Source organism: Ruditapes philippinarum, unplaced genomic scaffold (genome assembly GCF_026571515.1).
Source record: "Ruditapes philippinarum isolate M1 unplaced genomic scaffold, ASM2657151v2 ctg17566_1_1_1_1, whole genome shotgun sequence".
NCBI lineage: Eukaryota > Metazoa > Mollusca > Bivalvia > Venerida > Veneridae > Ruditapes > Ruditapes philippinarum.
Window position 1 is genome coordinate 619 of NW_026863526.1, and position 16880 is coordinate 17498.

Below are 16880 nucleotides of genomic sequence, written 5' to 3' on the forward strand. Positions count from 1 at the left end.
AAATGATATTTAGAAATTAGATAGTTAAGCCTGTTATGTATACACTTTAACGCATATAGTGTAGCTGTGTAATAAAGACTGCAATGATTCTGCATTTTGGAGTTAGAATTTTGATTATTGGTTTGCTATGCAATTGATTTGAATTTGATTATTTAGGCTGAAAATACATTATTTTTCTCATAGGAAAACGTTTCCATACAATGAAAATTACTTTTAAAAATTTAATGTCATAAACAGACTATATAATACAGGCCAATATTTTGGGTAATTCACAGTCATCCATGTCTAACAACAATCAACAGTGCTATAGTCTGACATTACACACATTTTTACTAGAGAACTGAGAACATATATCAAATGAAAGTAATGCTTGGTTATCAATTATAAAAAAATAAAACAAATTATAACTTGCAGTTCGGCATGATTGGGAAAAGGAATAAGTGTTCCACTCCTTTAGAGGAAACAAACTAGTTGCTTTTGTTTTATTTCATTACTTTCAATGTTTAATTCTGTAGCCCACAGATGACATAGACAGTATGGATGCAAATGCTGACTCTGTCTCCGACAATGAAGAATATACCAGTGTGCGATCAAGCAAGGTAACAAGAATGACATAATAAATTTCAAGATTAAGGTGGAGGTGTTTTGTTTATTGAATACTGACAGATGCTAGGGGCATCCGTGGCCGAGTGGTTAAGGTCGTTGACTTCAAATCACTTTGTGGATGTGGGTTCAAATCCCTACAGGGACTTTGGATTCTTTCATGTGAGGAAGCTATCCAACTAGCTTACAGAACATTGGTGGTTCTACTAAGGTGCCCGTTCGTGCCTGAAATAATGCACAGAAGGGCACCTTAGGTCTTACTCCACAGGCATTAAAGCTGGAACATTGCCACATGACCTAAATTGTGTTGGTGTGACGTAAAACCCAATCAAACAAACAGACTGACATATCCTAGGCTCAAAATCAATACTGGTTACCATTGTTACTGAACTATGAGACATTTTTTCCCAATTCTAAAGATTAAGCACACAATCATTGTCTTATAAGCCAATCAAGAAAATCCAAGGAAAAATAACATGAGAGTTATGTAAAATCTAGATAAAAAGATTATACAATGTATTAACTTTATAAAGCTGTGTTTGCCAGAATCTTTTGGGTTATTAAAGGAACTTAACTGAGGTAAAAAACCTAAATATAAAATATGAACATATTATTATGCTGTTATTGTAAGAAGGTTTCTAACTGCAGCCTGCTTAGCAATGATTTCGTGCATTTGCCATTGGTTCTTCATGAAAACCCAACATTTTTTCAATGAGATAGTTTGGAATTATTTTCCGTTATAAAACTACAAAAAACTATTGATGGCAGATCTATATAAAGCTTTATATAACCTTTAGTAGGTGTAGCAATATGTAATCTGGCTTAGAATTTTATGTACATGTATATTATCATTCTTTCACTTTTTATTACCTTACTCTGTTATTATTATTTTTGTTAAGATTTATAATTATTATTATTACATCTATTTGCAGACAGGTTATTAGATTTAGTGACTTTGCTGTTATGCTGCTTTCATAGTATCGATAATCCATCATGTTTTACAAAACTTCGTTAGCCATAGATAACTTTTAATAGTTTATTATAAAAATTTTTATACTTTGCTTTATACTGTTGTTAAATAGCCTCAGTCTTATAATGTAAACTTCTTAAATTGTGCATATGTATACATTTTATTTTGTTATATTTTACTTTACAAAAAGTGAGGTAGTGCAGGCAATACATTGTACTTTTGGACTTTTTTTGCATATTTTGATCTCTTTTTTTGGTAACTTACATGGGTTGTAAGTGCCATTGATAATGTGTTAATTGCATTCTTTTGGTAACTTAAGAATATTATGCTCTTAAAAAACATTTTCAAATTTTCATGAAAAATAGCATGAATCTGGAGGCATGCTGCTTTAAGGGCTCACACCTTAATAGCAGCCTATCTATCTAAGTCCGCCATCTGTACAAAGTTCTTAATGTGTTTCTTTTTTTTTGCCATTTTGGGAATGGGCAAGGGTCAATTTTATTTGCGATTTTTCAGTCATTAAATAAGATAAATTGAGAAAATAACTAACAAACAAGCAAGATTTCAGTATATAATGTAAACAATTTAGTTTTTATATTGTGAATAAAGGGTCTTTCCAGCTCTATATGTACCTACAACACTGGAAAACAGCATACAACGTCGGCAAGCTTGTAAAAAGCTGTGACTTTCTGAACTCTTGTTTCCTAGGTTTTTTTCTTCATAAAATGCAATTCAGGTTACCTTGAAATTCAGTTGTCATCATGTATGTTTTCTAGGACAAGAAATCTGATGATTGGTCAACTGTAAATAAGAAGCTGAGAGAGCATGGACTACAGCCACTCAAGTTTCAACACCCAGCTGATATTCATCACACCTCAGGTAACCTCAGTGCTGTCAGATTAGGCCTGGACACTATTTATAATACCATGAAAAAAACAGTGAATTTATCCCATACCCTGCTACATATTTAGGTAGACTATTTCAAGCATATGGAGAGCTGTTATACTCTATATTTTTGCATGCTAGTTGGTATTTCCACAACTACTGAAGGGAATGAGTTGAAACTTCATACAATAATTGTCAATTATTTGAGAGCATAATAGCAGGTCACTGTCTATGGCCTATAACTGTAACATGGATTTTGACAGAATTATGACCCTGTTTGAGCTAAAAAAATCTACATTATCCAGGCTCATGTGCAGCCACTGAGAATAGTCAAGTTCACTGTCTTGTCAACAGCTGTTGCTATAATAGGCTATCCCTGCTTTCAGTTTAGAAGTGTTGCTTGTTGGCAATAGATTCTATTCATGTCACCAGTGCAGGCTAAGGTCTGCTGGCACAACCATACTGTCTGATCATGGTCTGAACTGTTGGCTATTCAGTCTGTATGGCTTTTGAAAATTTTCCCAAAAAAAGAGGAATGGCGTTTTCCAAGGCCCATAACTCTGACATAGATTTGACAGAATTTTGACTTTTTTTACTTAACAAATTCTGCATTTTCAAGGATCTTGTTTTACTTTTAAGCACTAAGAATAGTCATGACGGCTGTGCTACTGACAGCTCTTGTTTGAAATACAAATGAATATCTTTAAAACTTCTAAAAGCTTACTCAATGAATGGCTAAACATGACTCCTTTCTTTTTAGGTTCAATGACTTGCTTGGATAGCAATAATAACAAGATGGCAAGAGAGAACTTCCTGTCACTGATGTCAGACTGTGATCACAGACAAACACTTGTACAGGACCTCATTACTAAAAATAATCAACTGAAGTAAGTTGAATAGAAATCATTTTGCATGTATCTTTTTGGTTTCTCTAACTTATCGATAAAAAGTTCAACATATAAATATCTAGCAAGAACTCTTTTTTTGTTGAAACATGATTTTTTAAAAAAAAAACTGAAATGTACTACCTCATCTTAAAGTGACATTTTGCTCTCATTTTTTTCACTGTCAAATCTTAGATAAATTAGTTGTATATTTCAAAAGATTGACTATTTTAATTTATTTAAAGATGATTGAACACTGATTGATTATCACAAATGTTAAGAGTAAAATATGAAATCTGACTGATATATAAAAGACTGCCCTGCTCTTTTTATAAATTGAATATTACCAGTATTTTTCAAAGGTTACTCCTTTATTTATATGTATGTCATATGGGTTATTGATTACTCAGATGAAGTTCATGTGAGGTTTATTATAAAAACAAGTATGACAAAATGTCAAGTTTTTTTTTTTATTTTACCTGAACATTCATCATTTACTCTGGGACGGACATAATGTCACTTTAAATAGACAAATATTCGGTTATGTCTACAGTCAAATGAATTGTGCACTATTACTTTTATCATTGCAGAGAAGATTTGGACAGGCAAACAGAACTCACAGAAAAATACTTCAGTAAAATGAAGGATCTGAAAATCATGCTGGAAAGTTCAAGAGCAAGGGTCAAGGTCAGTGTCATTGTAATTTCATGACCTTTTGTAAAATGGAGTCCAGGACGCAATTAGATTTTTTTGCTATATTCACAAAAGTAAATGATTTATTCTTCTGTATTTAGCAAGGATCCGTCCAGATTTATTCAGATTACATGAAAATTTAGTAATGTTTTCTAAATAGAAAAATAAAGTGAGTGTTTTAAGCTAGCCTTGTAGCTTTCTTCATTGAATTAATTTTCATTGTGAATTTGCATGACATTGTAATTTATTGTCTGGTACATTTAATAGTTTAAATATTTGCAGGAATTAGAGTCTGACGACCCTGGAAGGTCACAGACAGATGATATCTGGGACAGTACTGAGCGTGTAAAAAACACAAGGTCAGCTGTCGTGGCCAAGAATAAGGATCTTGAATATAAATGCAAGCAACAAGAGAGAGAACTGGAAAGATTAAAAGAAAAAATGCATAACATGTCTCAACAGGTATTATATGTGGTACCATATTTGTTTGAAAATAGTGCAAAAAAATATACTTCGTGATATTTTTCTGATGTTTGTTCTGTACAGCTAACGCAAATATGCAAAGCAGCATACACACTCTACTTCTAATGGCTTGTAAATTAGACAGTTGTCTAGTGGTAAAGGTGTGGGCATCTGTTGCAGAGTGGTTAAGGGGGTACCTGAAGTCTTTCTCATCAGTAAAGCTGAAAAATTTCCAGATGACCTTTTTTTATGTCATAATAATGTGGATGGGAAGTTAAACCCAACAAAAGAAGAAAAAAATGGATTTGACCTTTACTAGGGTTATGACCAAACTTTTTAATAAAACTTCGGTAAAACTTAGTTCTGGAAGGGAGTAAAAACAATTTGCATTACAACCAAACATTGATTAATATGTTTAATCATTGTATGAGGAGACTTTACTCTAAAATTAATTTTGTATAGCATTAAATGTTGAAATATTTTACATTAAAAGATTAATAGAATTTACGTGTTTTTTTCTATGTAGGATGAAAGACGCAATAAGAGAGTAGCAGAAGTATTTCAGGAATTTCGACGTAGAACGGCTCGCGCTCATCATACTATGGATGACAAACTTTTGGATGTGATTGATACGTATGAGCGACAGTTACAAAATTTGCAGAGAGATTTAGAAATGTACAGGTACTCCTTTTACATGGTGCTTTTTAATAGGCAATACATGCCTTGAACTTGATGAATTACCATAACTTTTATTAAACGAATCTACATCTACATCAGTTTAAATCTTTCAATCACTAGGTAACTAATGTATATACATTTAGGACAAATTAAAATATCATGGTTTGGAGTGGCTTTACCGAGATTAGTGTTATAACGGAGAGCGATATATCCAGGCTACAGTTTATGTGAAAAGTGTCGATTATAATATATAGAGGATATTGAATGAGTGTAAGTTCAATACTGAATTTATTGCATGAGTTGAATAAAATTGTATTATGCGAGCCTCGGCCGAGCATAATATTATTTTATTCAACAAGTGCAATAAATTCAGTAATGAACTTACACAAACTTAATATTCTATTTATCACATACCCAAAATAAAGACAGTTTAAAGTGAAATAAGAGTCATTTTTCATTGACGCTCCTATAGTATAATGCTAACATTTAGCGCGTCTTTACACTATGTTTGTATAACGCTAATGACGTCACGTCAAAATATATGCACGGCCGTGCAATACCATTTTTACGGAGTCGCAAAATCGGCACGGGTGTGTGATAAATTACTATAATTACAGATCTGGTGGAGATATGGAAAGATCTGAAGGTTCTGGAGATGAGGGTTCATCATTCTATTCTGTATCCAAGGAACAAGACACCACTGGCAACTTTAAAAAACTAGTCCGGGTAAGCTGACTGATTCATGATGATAAAATTTGGTCAACTTATTTACCACTGTTAATTCTTCATTGACTGATAATTTATGAAAGGAAATGCTTTAAATTGTGTAAAATTGATTGTTTTAAAAAAAATTCTTTACTGCTCACCCCACACCCCAGTTGAATCCTGCCAGACTTAGGATTCTTTAGGATTCTTTTATGTGATTCTTTCATATCCAACTAGCTTAGGGAATGTTGGTGGTTCTATTCAGGTGTCCGCTCGTGCCTAAAATAATGTACAGAGGAGCACCTAAGGTCTTCCTCCTCCAGTAAAGGTAAAAAGTCAGCACATGATTAGTTACAATAAACCCAACTTAAACAATAAAAAAATCTTTGAATGTAATGCTGTCTATTGTAAGAGGGATTTATATATGAATATATTAATTAAGAAGTCCTCAAACTTATTAAATCCCTGGCCCTGCAGGCTCAGACTTTAAATGAGTCCTATCGCTTCAGCAGATATTAATGCGTGAAAAAGTTAATCCTCTATTGTCAACTACCATGTTTCATGTTTTGATATGTTTACAGGCCTATGAGAAGCAAATAAAGGAATTAAATAAACAAGTGAAAAAACTGGAAGAGGAGAAAGAGCTCATTAAACTTGATGTTGGTGCTAGGTAACTTTGTCTTTTGTATTCTAAGATGATGTATCCTTATTTTTCACTTTATGTATATAGAATATATAAAATCTACACTTTTATGTGGGGGAAAAATTGAAAAAGTTGAGATTAAAAATGCTGTAATCAATAATCTGATATCATATCTCAAAGGTGGCTTGCAGGCAGATACTTTGTACTTTGAGTAGGTGGAGTGTACCTGTCTTGAATGCAGCAAATGGGTTAAGGAAAACAAATTGGCTTGAAAACAGTAGATAGATAAAGCTGAAAAATACAAAATAAACACAAATTTTGATCAAGCACTGTGTTGTGTTTATAAAATATGTATTTTTTTCTTCAATATTGAATACTGTTTTGTAAACCTAGTCTTATGAGAGGTCACAAAAGTTATAAAAATTCAAATCTTTTTTTAAAAGAGTTTAGGTTAAATATTGCTGATTTGATGTAAATTGATACCTAGACTTATAGGCAATCTGTCATATAAGAAAGTAGATACAGTATAAACAGGCTTTATAATTATAAACGGTTCAAATTTAGAATGTTATTTCAAAAAAGAGCATCTTTGAAATATATGTTTATATTGTATTTTTAGACCTGAGGTTAAAGATTACAGAGTTGCACAGTTACGGATGAAGAAGTTAGAGAAATTACTTGCATTACACAACATCAGGTAATTCAACACAGTTTTCCAATTTCAATGTAGGATAGGGGCCTGACAGGGGCGAAAATCTGTATTGCCAAGGTTGCCCCACAGTCTGAACGGACATGTAAAATTTCTTAGAATTTACTTTATAAATATGATAGAGACAAGTAAAGAAATTATTCGGAAATCAGATTTTGCCGGCCCTGGCTTATGAAGTGAAATCTTCAACATTAAGAATTGAGAAGGGTGGGTTTATGAAATGGCTAATCATTTATATGTAAAAGAACATGCATTCTTCACATGCTCTAAATCCTTTGACTCATATACAGCTAGAACTTAAAGCTAGCAATAGAGGATGGTATGGCTAGCCACTGTCTATTATGTGTTGGGACTGACCCTCAAAATAGCAGCCAGGGAAGGTCATGATTATTATGTGAAGAGCCTCTATATAATATAATAAATGTACCTACAATGATATAAAATTTAATCTTTTTCTGCTTTTTATAGCATACCTGGTGAGAAGTTAAAAACAGACCCCTACAGATTGAAAAGGAAGTTCAGCACCAGGCTAGAAGATCTTGATTACCTCCCTTTAGATCTATGTCATCAATATCTCAAGGTATAGTTGTCGCCATTTAGCATACAGCTAACCTAATGTATCAATACTATTGAGAACTAATCTTTTTCATCAAAAGTTGCATTTTAAACAAATCTAGAAATGGTGTAATCTTCAGAAATTTCAAATACTTCCTTTTTGTGTCGCCTTGAAAAAGGCGACATATAGGGGTTACTTTTGTGGGCGTTGTCGTCGTCGTTGTCGGCGTCCCCTAAAGCTTGTCCGGAGCATAAGTCAGTCGTTATAAGTCGGATTGACTTCAAACTTGGTATGCATGCTTCTTATAATGACCCGAAGTGCAGTGCACAAGAACTGGTACTCTGTACTTCTTATTTTTTGAGTTATTTTCCTTTGTTTATTTTCATACTTTATTTTTGTCCAGGCCATTTCTCCTTAAGTATAAAATCTATGGACTTGAAACTTCATAGGATGATAGATCTCATTAAGAAGAAGTGCAGTGCACAAGAACTGGTACTCTGCATTTCTTATTTTTTGAGTTATTGCCCTTTGTTAATTTTCATACTTTATTTTTGTCCAGGCCTTTTCTCCTAAAGTATAAAAGCTTTAGACTTGAAACTTAATAGGATGATAGATCTCATTAAGAAAAAGTGCAGTGCACAAGAACTGGTACTCTGCATTTCTTATTTTTTGAGTTATTGCCCTTTGTTAATTTTCATACTTTATTTTTGTCCAGGCCTTTTCTCCTAAAGTATAAAAGCTTTAGACTTGAAACGTTATAGGATGATAGATCTCATTAAGAAGAAGTGCAGTGCACAAGAACTGGTACTCTGCATTTCTTATTTTTTGAGTTATTGCCCTTTTTTAATTTTCATACTTTATTTTTGTCCAGGCCTTTTCTCCTAAAGTATAAAAGCTTTAGACTTGAAACTTAATAGGATGATAGATCTCATTAAGAAGAAGTGCAGTGCACAAGAACTGGTACTCTGCATTTCTTATTTTTTGAGTTATTGCCCTTTGTTAATTTTCATACTTTATTTTTGTCCAGGCCTTTTCTCCTAAAGTATAAAAGCTTTAGACTTGAAACGTTATAGGATGATAGATCTCATTAAGAAGAAGTGCAGTGCACAAAAACTGCTGATCTGCATTTCTTATTTTTTGAGTTATTGCTCTTTGTTAATTTTCATACTTTATTTTTGTCCAGGCCATTTCTCATAAATTATAAAAGCTTTAGACTTTAAATTTAATAGGATGATAGATCTTATTGATAAGAAGTGCAGTGCACAGAAACTGCTGATCTGCATTTCTTATTTTTTGAGTTATTGACCTTTGTTGATTTTCAAATTTCATTTTTGTCTTTGCCATTTCTCTTAAACTATATTGTTCACAAGGCGACACATCGGACTCGCGGAGTTCTAGTTTTCATAGATGTTGGTTGGAAAAATGTGAGGAAAGGTGATCATGTATTCATTTGAGAAATCTACTAATTAACTGAAAAAATGTATGTGGGTTCTGCTGTGATTGATCCCTATCCTTTAATTATTAATACATGGAGAGGGGCACCTTGGTTGACAATGACCAGTAAAAATATCAGTTTCAAGTTTGTTCTCCTTATAGATATCCTGACAAAACTACTCATAACATTACCTTTTCAAAACTATGTACCAAAAATGTGTTGCCTGTAACAATATTAAATAGAATAATAAATAATTTTAATAAGAGATTTTAAATAATTGATGGGTTAATATAATGTATAAGAATTTCTTTTGTTTTGCAGGACATCGGTACTGAGTTAAAGGTGAAAGATTTAGAGACAGTTATCCCTAGAATACAAAGGGTGACAAAAGAATTGGAAGAAGTTCATAAATATGAACAAGTGAGCAAAATATATATAGGCTATTTTTATGCTCCCCGAAAAATTTCGGAGGAGCATATAGTCGCCGCCTTGTCCGTCCGTCCGCTCTTCTTGGGACATAACTTTGAAACAACAAGAGGTATCAACATGAAACTTTGTAGGTAGATAGATCTCATTGAGAAGGTGTGCAGTAAAATTTTGCAATTTTCAACTTGTGTCACATGTAACTCAAAAAGTATTTGACCTAGAGTCATGAAACTTTACAGGAATGTTGATCAGCATGTGTAGTTGTGCACCTGGGTATTTTCGTCTGGATTTATTTAGTATTTTTAGAGTTATTGCCCTTGACTTTGACCTTGATTTTGCAATTTTCAACTTGTGTCGCATGTAAGTTTAAAGTCAAAAACGAGAATGGTGACCCCAATTTTTTTTTTACTTAAAATGTTTCTGTTATCATATTCTAACATCATTCCAAGTTTAAAGAAATTCTATTGAATAGTTTTAATATTGCCTATATGTCTATATGAAAACTCCCGAAAACGCCTTTAAACTTGTAAATAAAGCTTATTTTAAACAAAAGTATGTATCTTTCAGTTCTGTCGCACAGTACAGGAGGTTGTGAATAGCTTGGCAGATAACAAGCGTAAAGAGAAACTAGGTGGCGCTAAACGCAGTCACCTGTCCGCGGATACCCTCAACCATCTTGTTACTGTCATAGAAAACTGGAAAGAAGATGAAGAAGGCCTGCAGGTAAGTAAATGATAAAGCATTGGGTGACAAAGCTTCAGTACTATTTTTAGCTCCTCTTTTCGTAGGAAAAAAAGCGGAGCTATTGTCATGAGCCTCCTGTCAACTTTGGCTTTAATCTTTTCATTAAGGTCCATTATCTTAGAAACTTTAAAAGCTGTTCAGTTCAAACTTGGCGTACATTTTAATTGTCATTAAAGGATGCCATTTTAAAAGGCAGATAATTTAAAAGTTATTTTTGGCAGTTATACCTCTTCTCTATATTGATATTATTATATATCCAGCTCTGAGAAAAGTCGAACATACTGTCTGCAGACTGGTTTTGTTTTTTATGTCTCAAAGTTTATTGAGATGTCATTGCCTTAAAACCATCAAAGGATTTTGTTGGGGTTTTATTCCACAACATAGTATGTTTTGTGTACTGGCAAATTTCCATTAACATGGAGGTAAAACAATGACCTCTATAATGTGTGGGTGTGACTTAAAAACTAAGCAAAAAAAACATTTAAAAAAAGGAAAATATCAAACAAGATTAATATTATTTAATATAGAGGTTATTAACCAGTCAAAAGTCTTTACAACAAATTTATAAAACTGCAAAAAAATCTTGACTTATATAAAAATAAGTTAAAAAATATCCACCAGTCTCATATGCTGTCTTTATATGTCAACAATTGAAGTAAATTAGAAAAATGTGATGAGAAATTTGAGTATGTTATTATATCAATTTTTGCTATCAGGAGCTACAGATGTCAATAAACAGGCTAGGAGATAGATGCGCCCCCTGGTTGAAGATACGTCTAGTAGGGGAGCCAACTATGTCACAGATTACCTCAGCAGTTGATAAAATTGTGTATGATGATGGCGTAGAGGAACAGGTTTTTAATTCTTTAATCTCTATATAGTCAAACCTGTGTCAAAGACCACCCTGTAATTAAAGACTTCTCAAATAAAACTTCATTGATAAAAGTATTATAGAGTAAACTCTGAATAAAGACCTCTGATTCTACCCATGAAGCCAGTGCAAACTAAAGTCAGCATGTAAATCTAGGCCCTCTGGTCATAGTCTGAAGTGTAGTTCAGTCAGCATATATTTTGAAACTCTTAAAACTAATGACAAAGTACAAAGTACATCTTGGTACTATAATTTCATGGTAGTTGGCACCAGAAAATTGATTATTTTTAGCTCACCTGTCACAAAGTGACAGGGTGAGCTTTTGTGATCGCTTTTCGTCCGGCGTCCGTCCGTCGTCCGTCCGTCGTCCGTCCGTAAACTTTTGCTTTAAATGACATCTCCTCATAAACCACTGAGCCAATTTCATCCAAACTTCACAGGAATGTTCCTTTGGTGGTCACCTTTAAAAATTGTTCAAAGAATTTAATTCCATGCAGAACTCTGGTTGCCATGGCAACCAAAAGAAAAAACTTTAAATATCTTCTTTTAAAAAACCATAAGAGCTAGAGCTTAGATATTTGGCATGAAACATCTTCTAGTGAGTGTCTACCAAGTTTGTTCAAATAAAAGCCCTGGGGTCAAAATTGGCCCCGCCCCTGGGGATCATTGATTTTCCCTATATGCATATAGTAAAAACTTAAAAAATCTTCTTTTAAAGAACCGTAAGAGCTAGAGCTTAGATATTTGGCATGAAACATCTTCTAGTGAATGTCTACCAAGTTTGTTCAAATAAAAGCCCTGGGGTCAAAATTGGCCCGACCCAGGGGGTCATTGATTTTCCCTATATGCATATAGTAAAAACTTAAAAAATCTTCTTTTAAAGAACCCAAAGAGCTAGAGCTAAGATATTAAGCATGAAACATCTTCTAGTGAGTGTCTACCAAGTTTGTTCAAATTAAAGCCCTGGGGTCAAAATTGTCCCCACCCCGGGGGTCATTGATTTTCCCTATATGCATAAAGTAAAAACTTAAAAAATCTTCTTTTAAAGAACCATAAGAGCTAGAGCTTAGATATTTGGCATGAAACATCTTCTAGTGAATGTCTACCAAGTTTGTTCAAATAAAAGCCCTGGGGTCAAAATTGACCCCGCCCCAGGGGGTCATAGATTTTCCCTATATGCATATAGTAAAAACTTTAAAAATCTTCTTTTAAAGAACCCAAAGAGCTAGAGCTAAGATATTTAGCATGAAACATCTTCTAATCAGTGTCTACCAAGTTTGTTCAAATTAAAAGGTCTGGGGTCAAAATTGGTCCCGCCCCAGGGGGTCATTGATTTTCCCTATATGCATATAGTAAAAACTTAAAAAATCTTCTTTTAAAGAACCATAAGAGCTAGAGCTTAGATATTTGGCATGAAACATCTTCTAGTGAATGTCTACCAAGTTTGTTCAAATAAAAGCCCCGGGGTCAAAATTGACCCTGCCCCAGAGGGTCATAGATTTTCCCTATATGCATATGGTAAAAACTTAAAAAATCTTCTTTTAAAGAACCCAAAGAGCTAGAGCTAAGATATTTAGCATGAAACATCTTCTAATCAGTGTCTACCAAGTTTGTTCAAATTAAAAGGTCTGGGGTCAAAATTGGCCCCGCCCCAGGGGGTCATTGATTTTCCCTATATGCATATAGTAAAAACTTAAAAAATCTTCTTTTAAAGAACTCAAAGAGCTAGAGCTAAGATATTTAGCATGAAACATGTTCTAATGGGTGTCTACCAAGTATGTTCAAATAAAAGCCCTGGGGTCAAAACTGGCCCCGCCGGGGGGGTGGGGTCATTGATTTTCCTTATATGTGTATAGCAAAAACTTAAAAATCTTCTTTGGAAAAACCCAAATAGCTAGAGTTTAGATATTATGCATGAAACTTCTTTAAGTAAATATCTACAAGTTTGTTAAAACAAATGCCCGGGGGTCAAAACTGGCCCTGCCCCAGGGGTGACATTGTTTTTAACTATATGTGTATATTAAAAACTTTAAAAATCTTCTTATGGGTGTCTACCAAGTCTGTTCAAATAAACAAATAAAAGCCCTTGGGTAAAAATTGGCCCGGGGGTGGGGGGCCTATATACAGGTGAGCGACCTCAGGGCCATCATGGCCCTCTTGTTATCATTAGTATCTTTTAGTTAAAAAAAAAGATCTGAACTTCTATCTCTCTTTTCTTTCTACCACTAAGCATCTGAATCTTTATGATAAAAAACTCTCTTTTTTCAGGCTGGTCAGGAGCATCCCAATAGGTCAGTGTTAGAGAACATTGTCTCGCATTTCCAGACGTTATTTGATGTACCTAACATATCTGGAGTGTTCCCAAGAATGAACCAGATCTTCACAAAGCTGGGAGAGGTGCATAATGTCCTCAATACACTCAAAAATCTTCTTGGGCTAGGTAAATGTTTTAAATTTTCATTACCAGCACTTTCTCTTAATATATTTATGTTTTAATTTTTATGTCCTCCAATCTATCAATATGGTTAATTTTGATTCATCTGTCTGTCTGTTTTTTGTCAGTGCTCACAGTTTGTCACAAAACTTTTTTATTCTTGGCCATAACATGAAAGTCTGTCCATCCTCCAATGTTTACTCAGTGACCTATATCCAACAGAACCATTTTGAAGTTTTGAGGGTCAAGGGTCAGGGTTACCATGCCACTCCCTATCTATTAGATGGTCTTGTTTCGACAGAAAATCCTTCTATAAGCTGGAATTACTAGATTACATTAATTTCAAAATTGGAATTTTTTATATGAGTCCTGGGTTTTGCTCAAAGCTTGTGCTATGCTCGGTATTTCCCAGGTGTCTCTTTGGCATTTTTAAGTAACTGAGTATTTGCTTGAAAGTTGCTCCCATTTATTTCGCAATAATGCATTGGCTCCTGTCTATTCGCTTGGAAAAGTCTACCATATGTATTTTATTACCGCATTTACGCATTTGGCACCCTCGCATATTCTATTATGCAGTCTTGGCACGCATATGCCAGAAGTTATCGCATTTAAGCATCTTGGCACCCTTGCATAGGGCAATTACGCAATCTTGGCACGCATATGCCGGAAGCAGGCACATCTGTCCTTAAATGCTCAGTAACTTTCGCATGGAACTTGCGCATTTAACTGGTTTATTCGGTTGCTGGAATTTTCTTTGTTATGCTAGGGACATTTAGTTGTCATATCCCAAGAAGGATTACATTCATTCAAATGTAGCACATGTTTCTTTTATTCTGTGAATAAAACATTTCAATATATAATCAAGTCATACCACAAGTTTGTACATTCTGATTAGAATATATATTATTACTATATTATTATATTTTATGTATTGTTATCCCTTTACATGCCAATAAAATAATATATTACTTGTATATCAAAGCTGGACACACAATATGTGGGGTGGTTGTTTAGACAAAAAATTATATCTTGACTAACATTTGTATATACTATTAGTTATACAAGTTTCTTATTGGATATACATGAGAATATAGCCTGAATGAGGTAAATATGACCAGAGGCACTATCTGAGGGTTATATTTATGTCAGCCAGGCTATATTCCCCCTCATGATGATAATCAGGTGATAATGGAAACACACACAAATACTCATAGAGATTAAGATACTGTGGCAAGCTATAGTTCATCCTCTTTAGTGATTGGGGAACAAAACACGGGTATCTTTTAGAATCAATACAGTACAAACTTTTATGAAAAATCAGCGCTACCTCTTTTGCAGTTGTGCACCTGAGTACAGAGATTTCAATTGAAATCAATTGGTATAATTATATTATTTATTTGTTCACTTCTAGGTAAGGATGTGAAGTCCTCGGCTATTGTAGACAGTGTTGGACGTCTGGTCCAGCAACACAATACAACTACCGTACAACATCTAAAAAACCTACTTCAAACTGAAGACCTTGATGGGTAAGTTACTTTCTGAAATTGGAAACTCTGCCTTATACAAAATTACTGAAAATTCAATTGAACTACTTTGTTGCAAATTGATAACAAAGGGCAAACAGTAGTACTGGTTCTTGAATCTTGAACCATCCAGAGTTATCAGGACATGTGTTAGTTCTGTCTGAAACCTTATTCTGAATATTGTGAATAAAGTATTTTTTTCTGGAATTATATTCCATTAAATGAAGAAGACATTTATACAGCAGTACCAGTACAGGGTCAATTTTATGAAAATGAAATTTAAGGGTGTGTGTGTGTGCATGGGGGGAGGGGGGGTCATTCTGTCTTCAGATTATCAAGTGATGTGTATAACAGAAATGAAAAAGATGGCTCCCTGAAAAAACAGGTTATATAATGCCCACTGTTTTCAAAAATTTGCTCTTAAACAAGGTTCCTTAACATGGTTCCAATTTAATTGGCTTGCACTTTACTTTTTTACATATTAATTGAAAGAAAGACTATTAACATTTAAACCTAATTGTTATTAAGCTCAACTCAGCTTATTTTAACCACTCTTGAATCCACTTCATGGAACTAACCAGGTACTAGTATATGAGAAAACATGTTTGTGACCCAAGTTGGTCTTGAACCACAATCTTTTGGTTGAGAGGCAGACACCTTTTCAACTAGGTCACCACTTCCATAAGGTCATGGCTCTCATTTAATTCTTGTAGTCAAGTATAATGTAAGTTTACCATTCTGCCTAATTTTCAGCATTTTTTGATACCAGTTTTTAAGGAAGATTTTATTAAATATGAAAATTATGATTGATTTTGTATTGTAGATTATATCAATTGATGGACATATATATTTTATTATCTGTGTATTCTATCTTTTTACAGTGTTATAAGAAGGTTACAGGAGCATCAAGAATTTTTCCCAGCATTCTATGAAATTATGAATAAATTGATAGAAATTTTAGGTATGTTTCTTTTTATGTTTTCGTCGTCTTTTATAACTATTCTGTATATATTTGTGTCTGAGAATGTTCACTTAACTTTTACAAATTTGACATACAAAAAAAAAGAATTATAGATATTGGAAAGTGATAACTTGATAATCTATTAACAGAAAAAATTAATGCTCTTGGTTTAAACATAGTGAAAAATCCACAGTAATTATGACATTATAATTTTTTCTGAAGGTCGTTTGTGTTAATTTGATGAATAATTTTACAAAAATAATCTGCCAGTTACTTAAATCTAGTAGCTATATTTAATTTTTTGAATTACTCAAAACACCTCGAAAGCAACAGGGCCAATATTTTGATATCAATCGTCAATTAGTTGAAGGAACAGTGTGTAGAAATTGATGTACAATATTGTCTCAACACATAAATGTTTTGATAATTGTTGTCATTTATTTTCCAGACGTAAGACGAATGGACCAAGTTATCCCAGCAGTAAGAGCTCTCAAACTCCTTGCCAATTAAGGACAGTTACTCAGGACAAAGAGGAATCAGACTTATTATCTCCCTTTAGCTATTTATACAATTTTTGTCAAAGGGGAGTAACTTTGGATTTACTATTTATAACAGAATCTCCTCTAGCTAAAGAGAGTTGTCTCCCATACACTGCAGCAACTAATGGCATTTATATTGTGAAGAGAACACTTTTTTCT

At 33.6% G+C, this 16880-nt stretch overlaps 1 protein-coding gene across 1 annotated transcript; it reads left to right on the forward strand.

Moving 5' to 3' along the window:
* Window positions 1–441: 441 nt before the first annotated feature.
* Window positions 442–16708, forward strand: LOC132722305 (centrosomal protein of 70 kDa-like). Its single transcript, XM_060706775.1, has 17 exons — window positions 442–599; window positions 2350–2452; window positions 3219–3345; window positions 3933–4029; window positions 4318–4497; window positions 5024–5178; window positions 5793–5901; window positions 6462–6550; window positions 7143–7220; window positions 7701–7812; window positions 9545–9643; window positions 10217–10372; window positions 11110–11247; window positions 13533–13704; window positions 15110–15224; window positions 16103–16182; window positions 16631–16708. The coding sequence occupies exons 1-17, from the start codon at window positions 537–539 to the stop codon at window positions 16690–16692; spliced, it is 1935 nt and encodes a 644-aa protein (XP_060562758.1). The 5' UTR covers window positions 442–536; the 3' UTR covers window positions 16693–16708.
* Window positions 16709–16880: the final 172 nt, after the last annotated feature.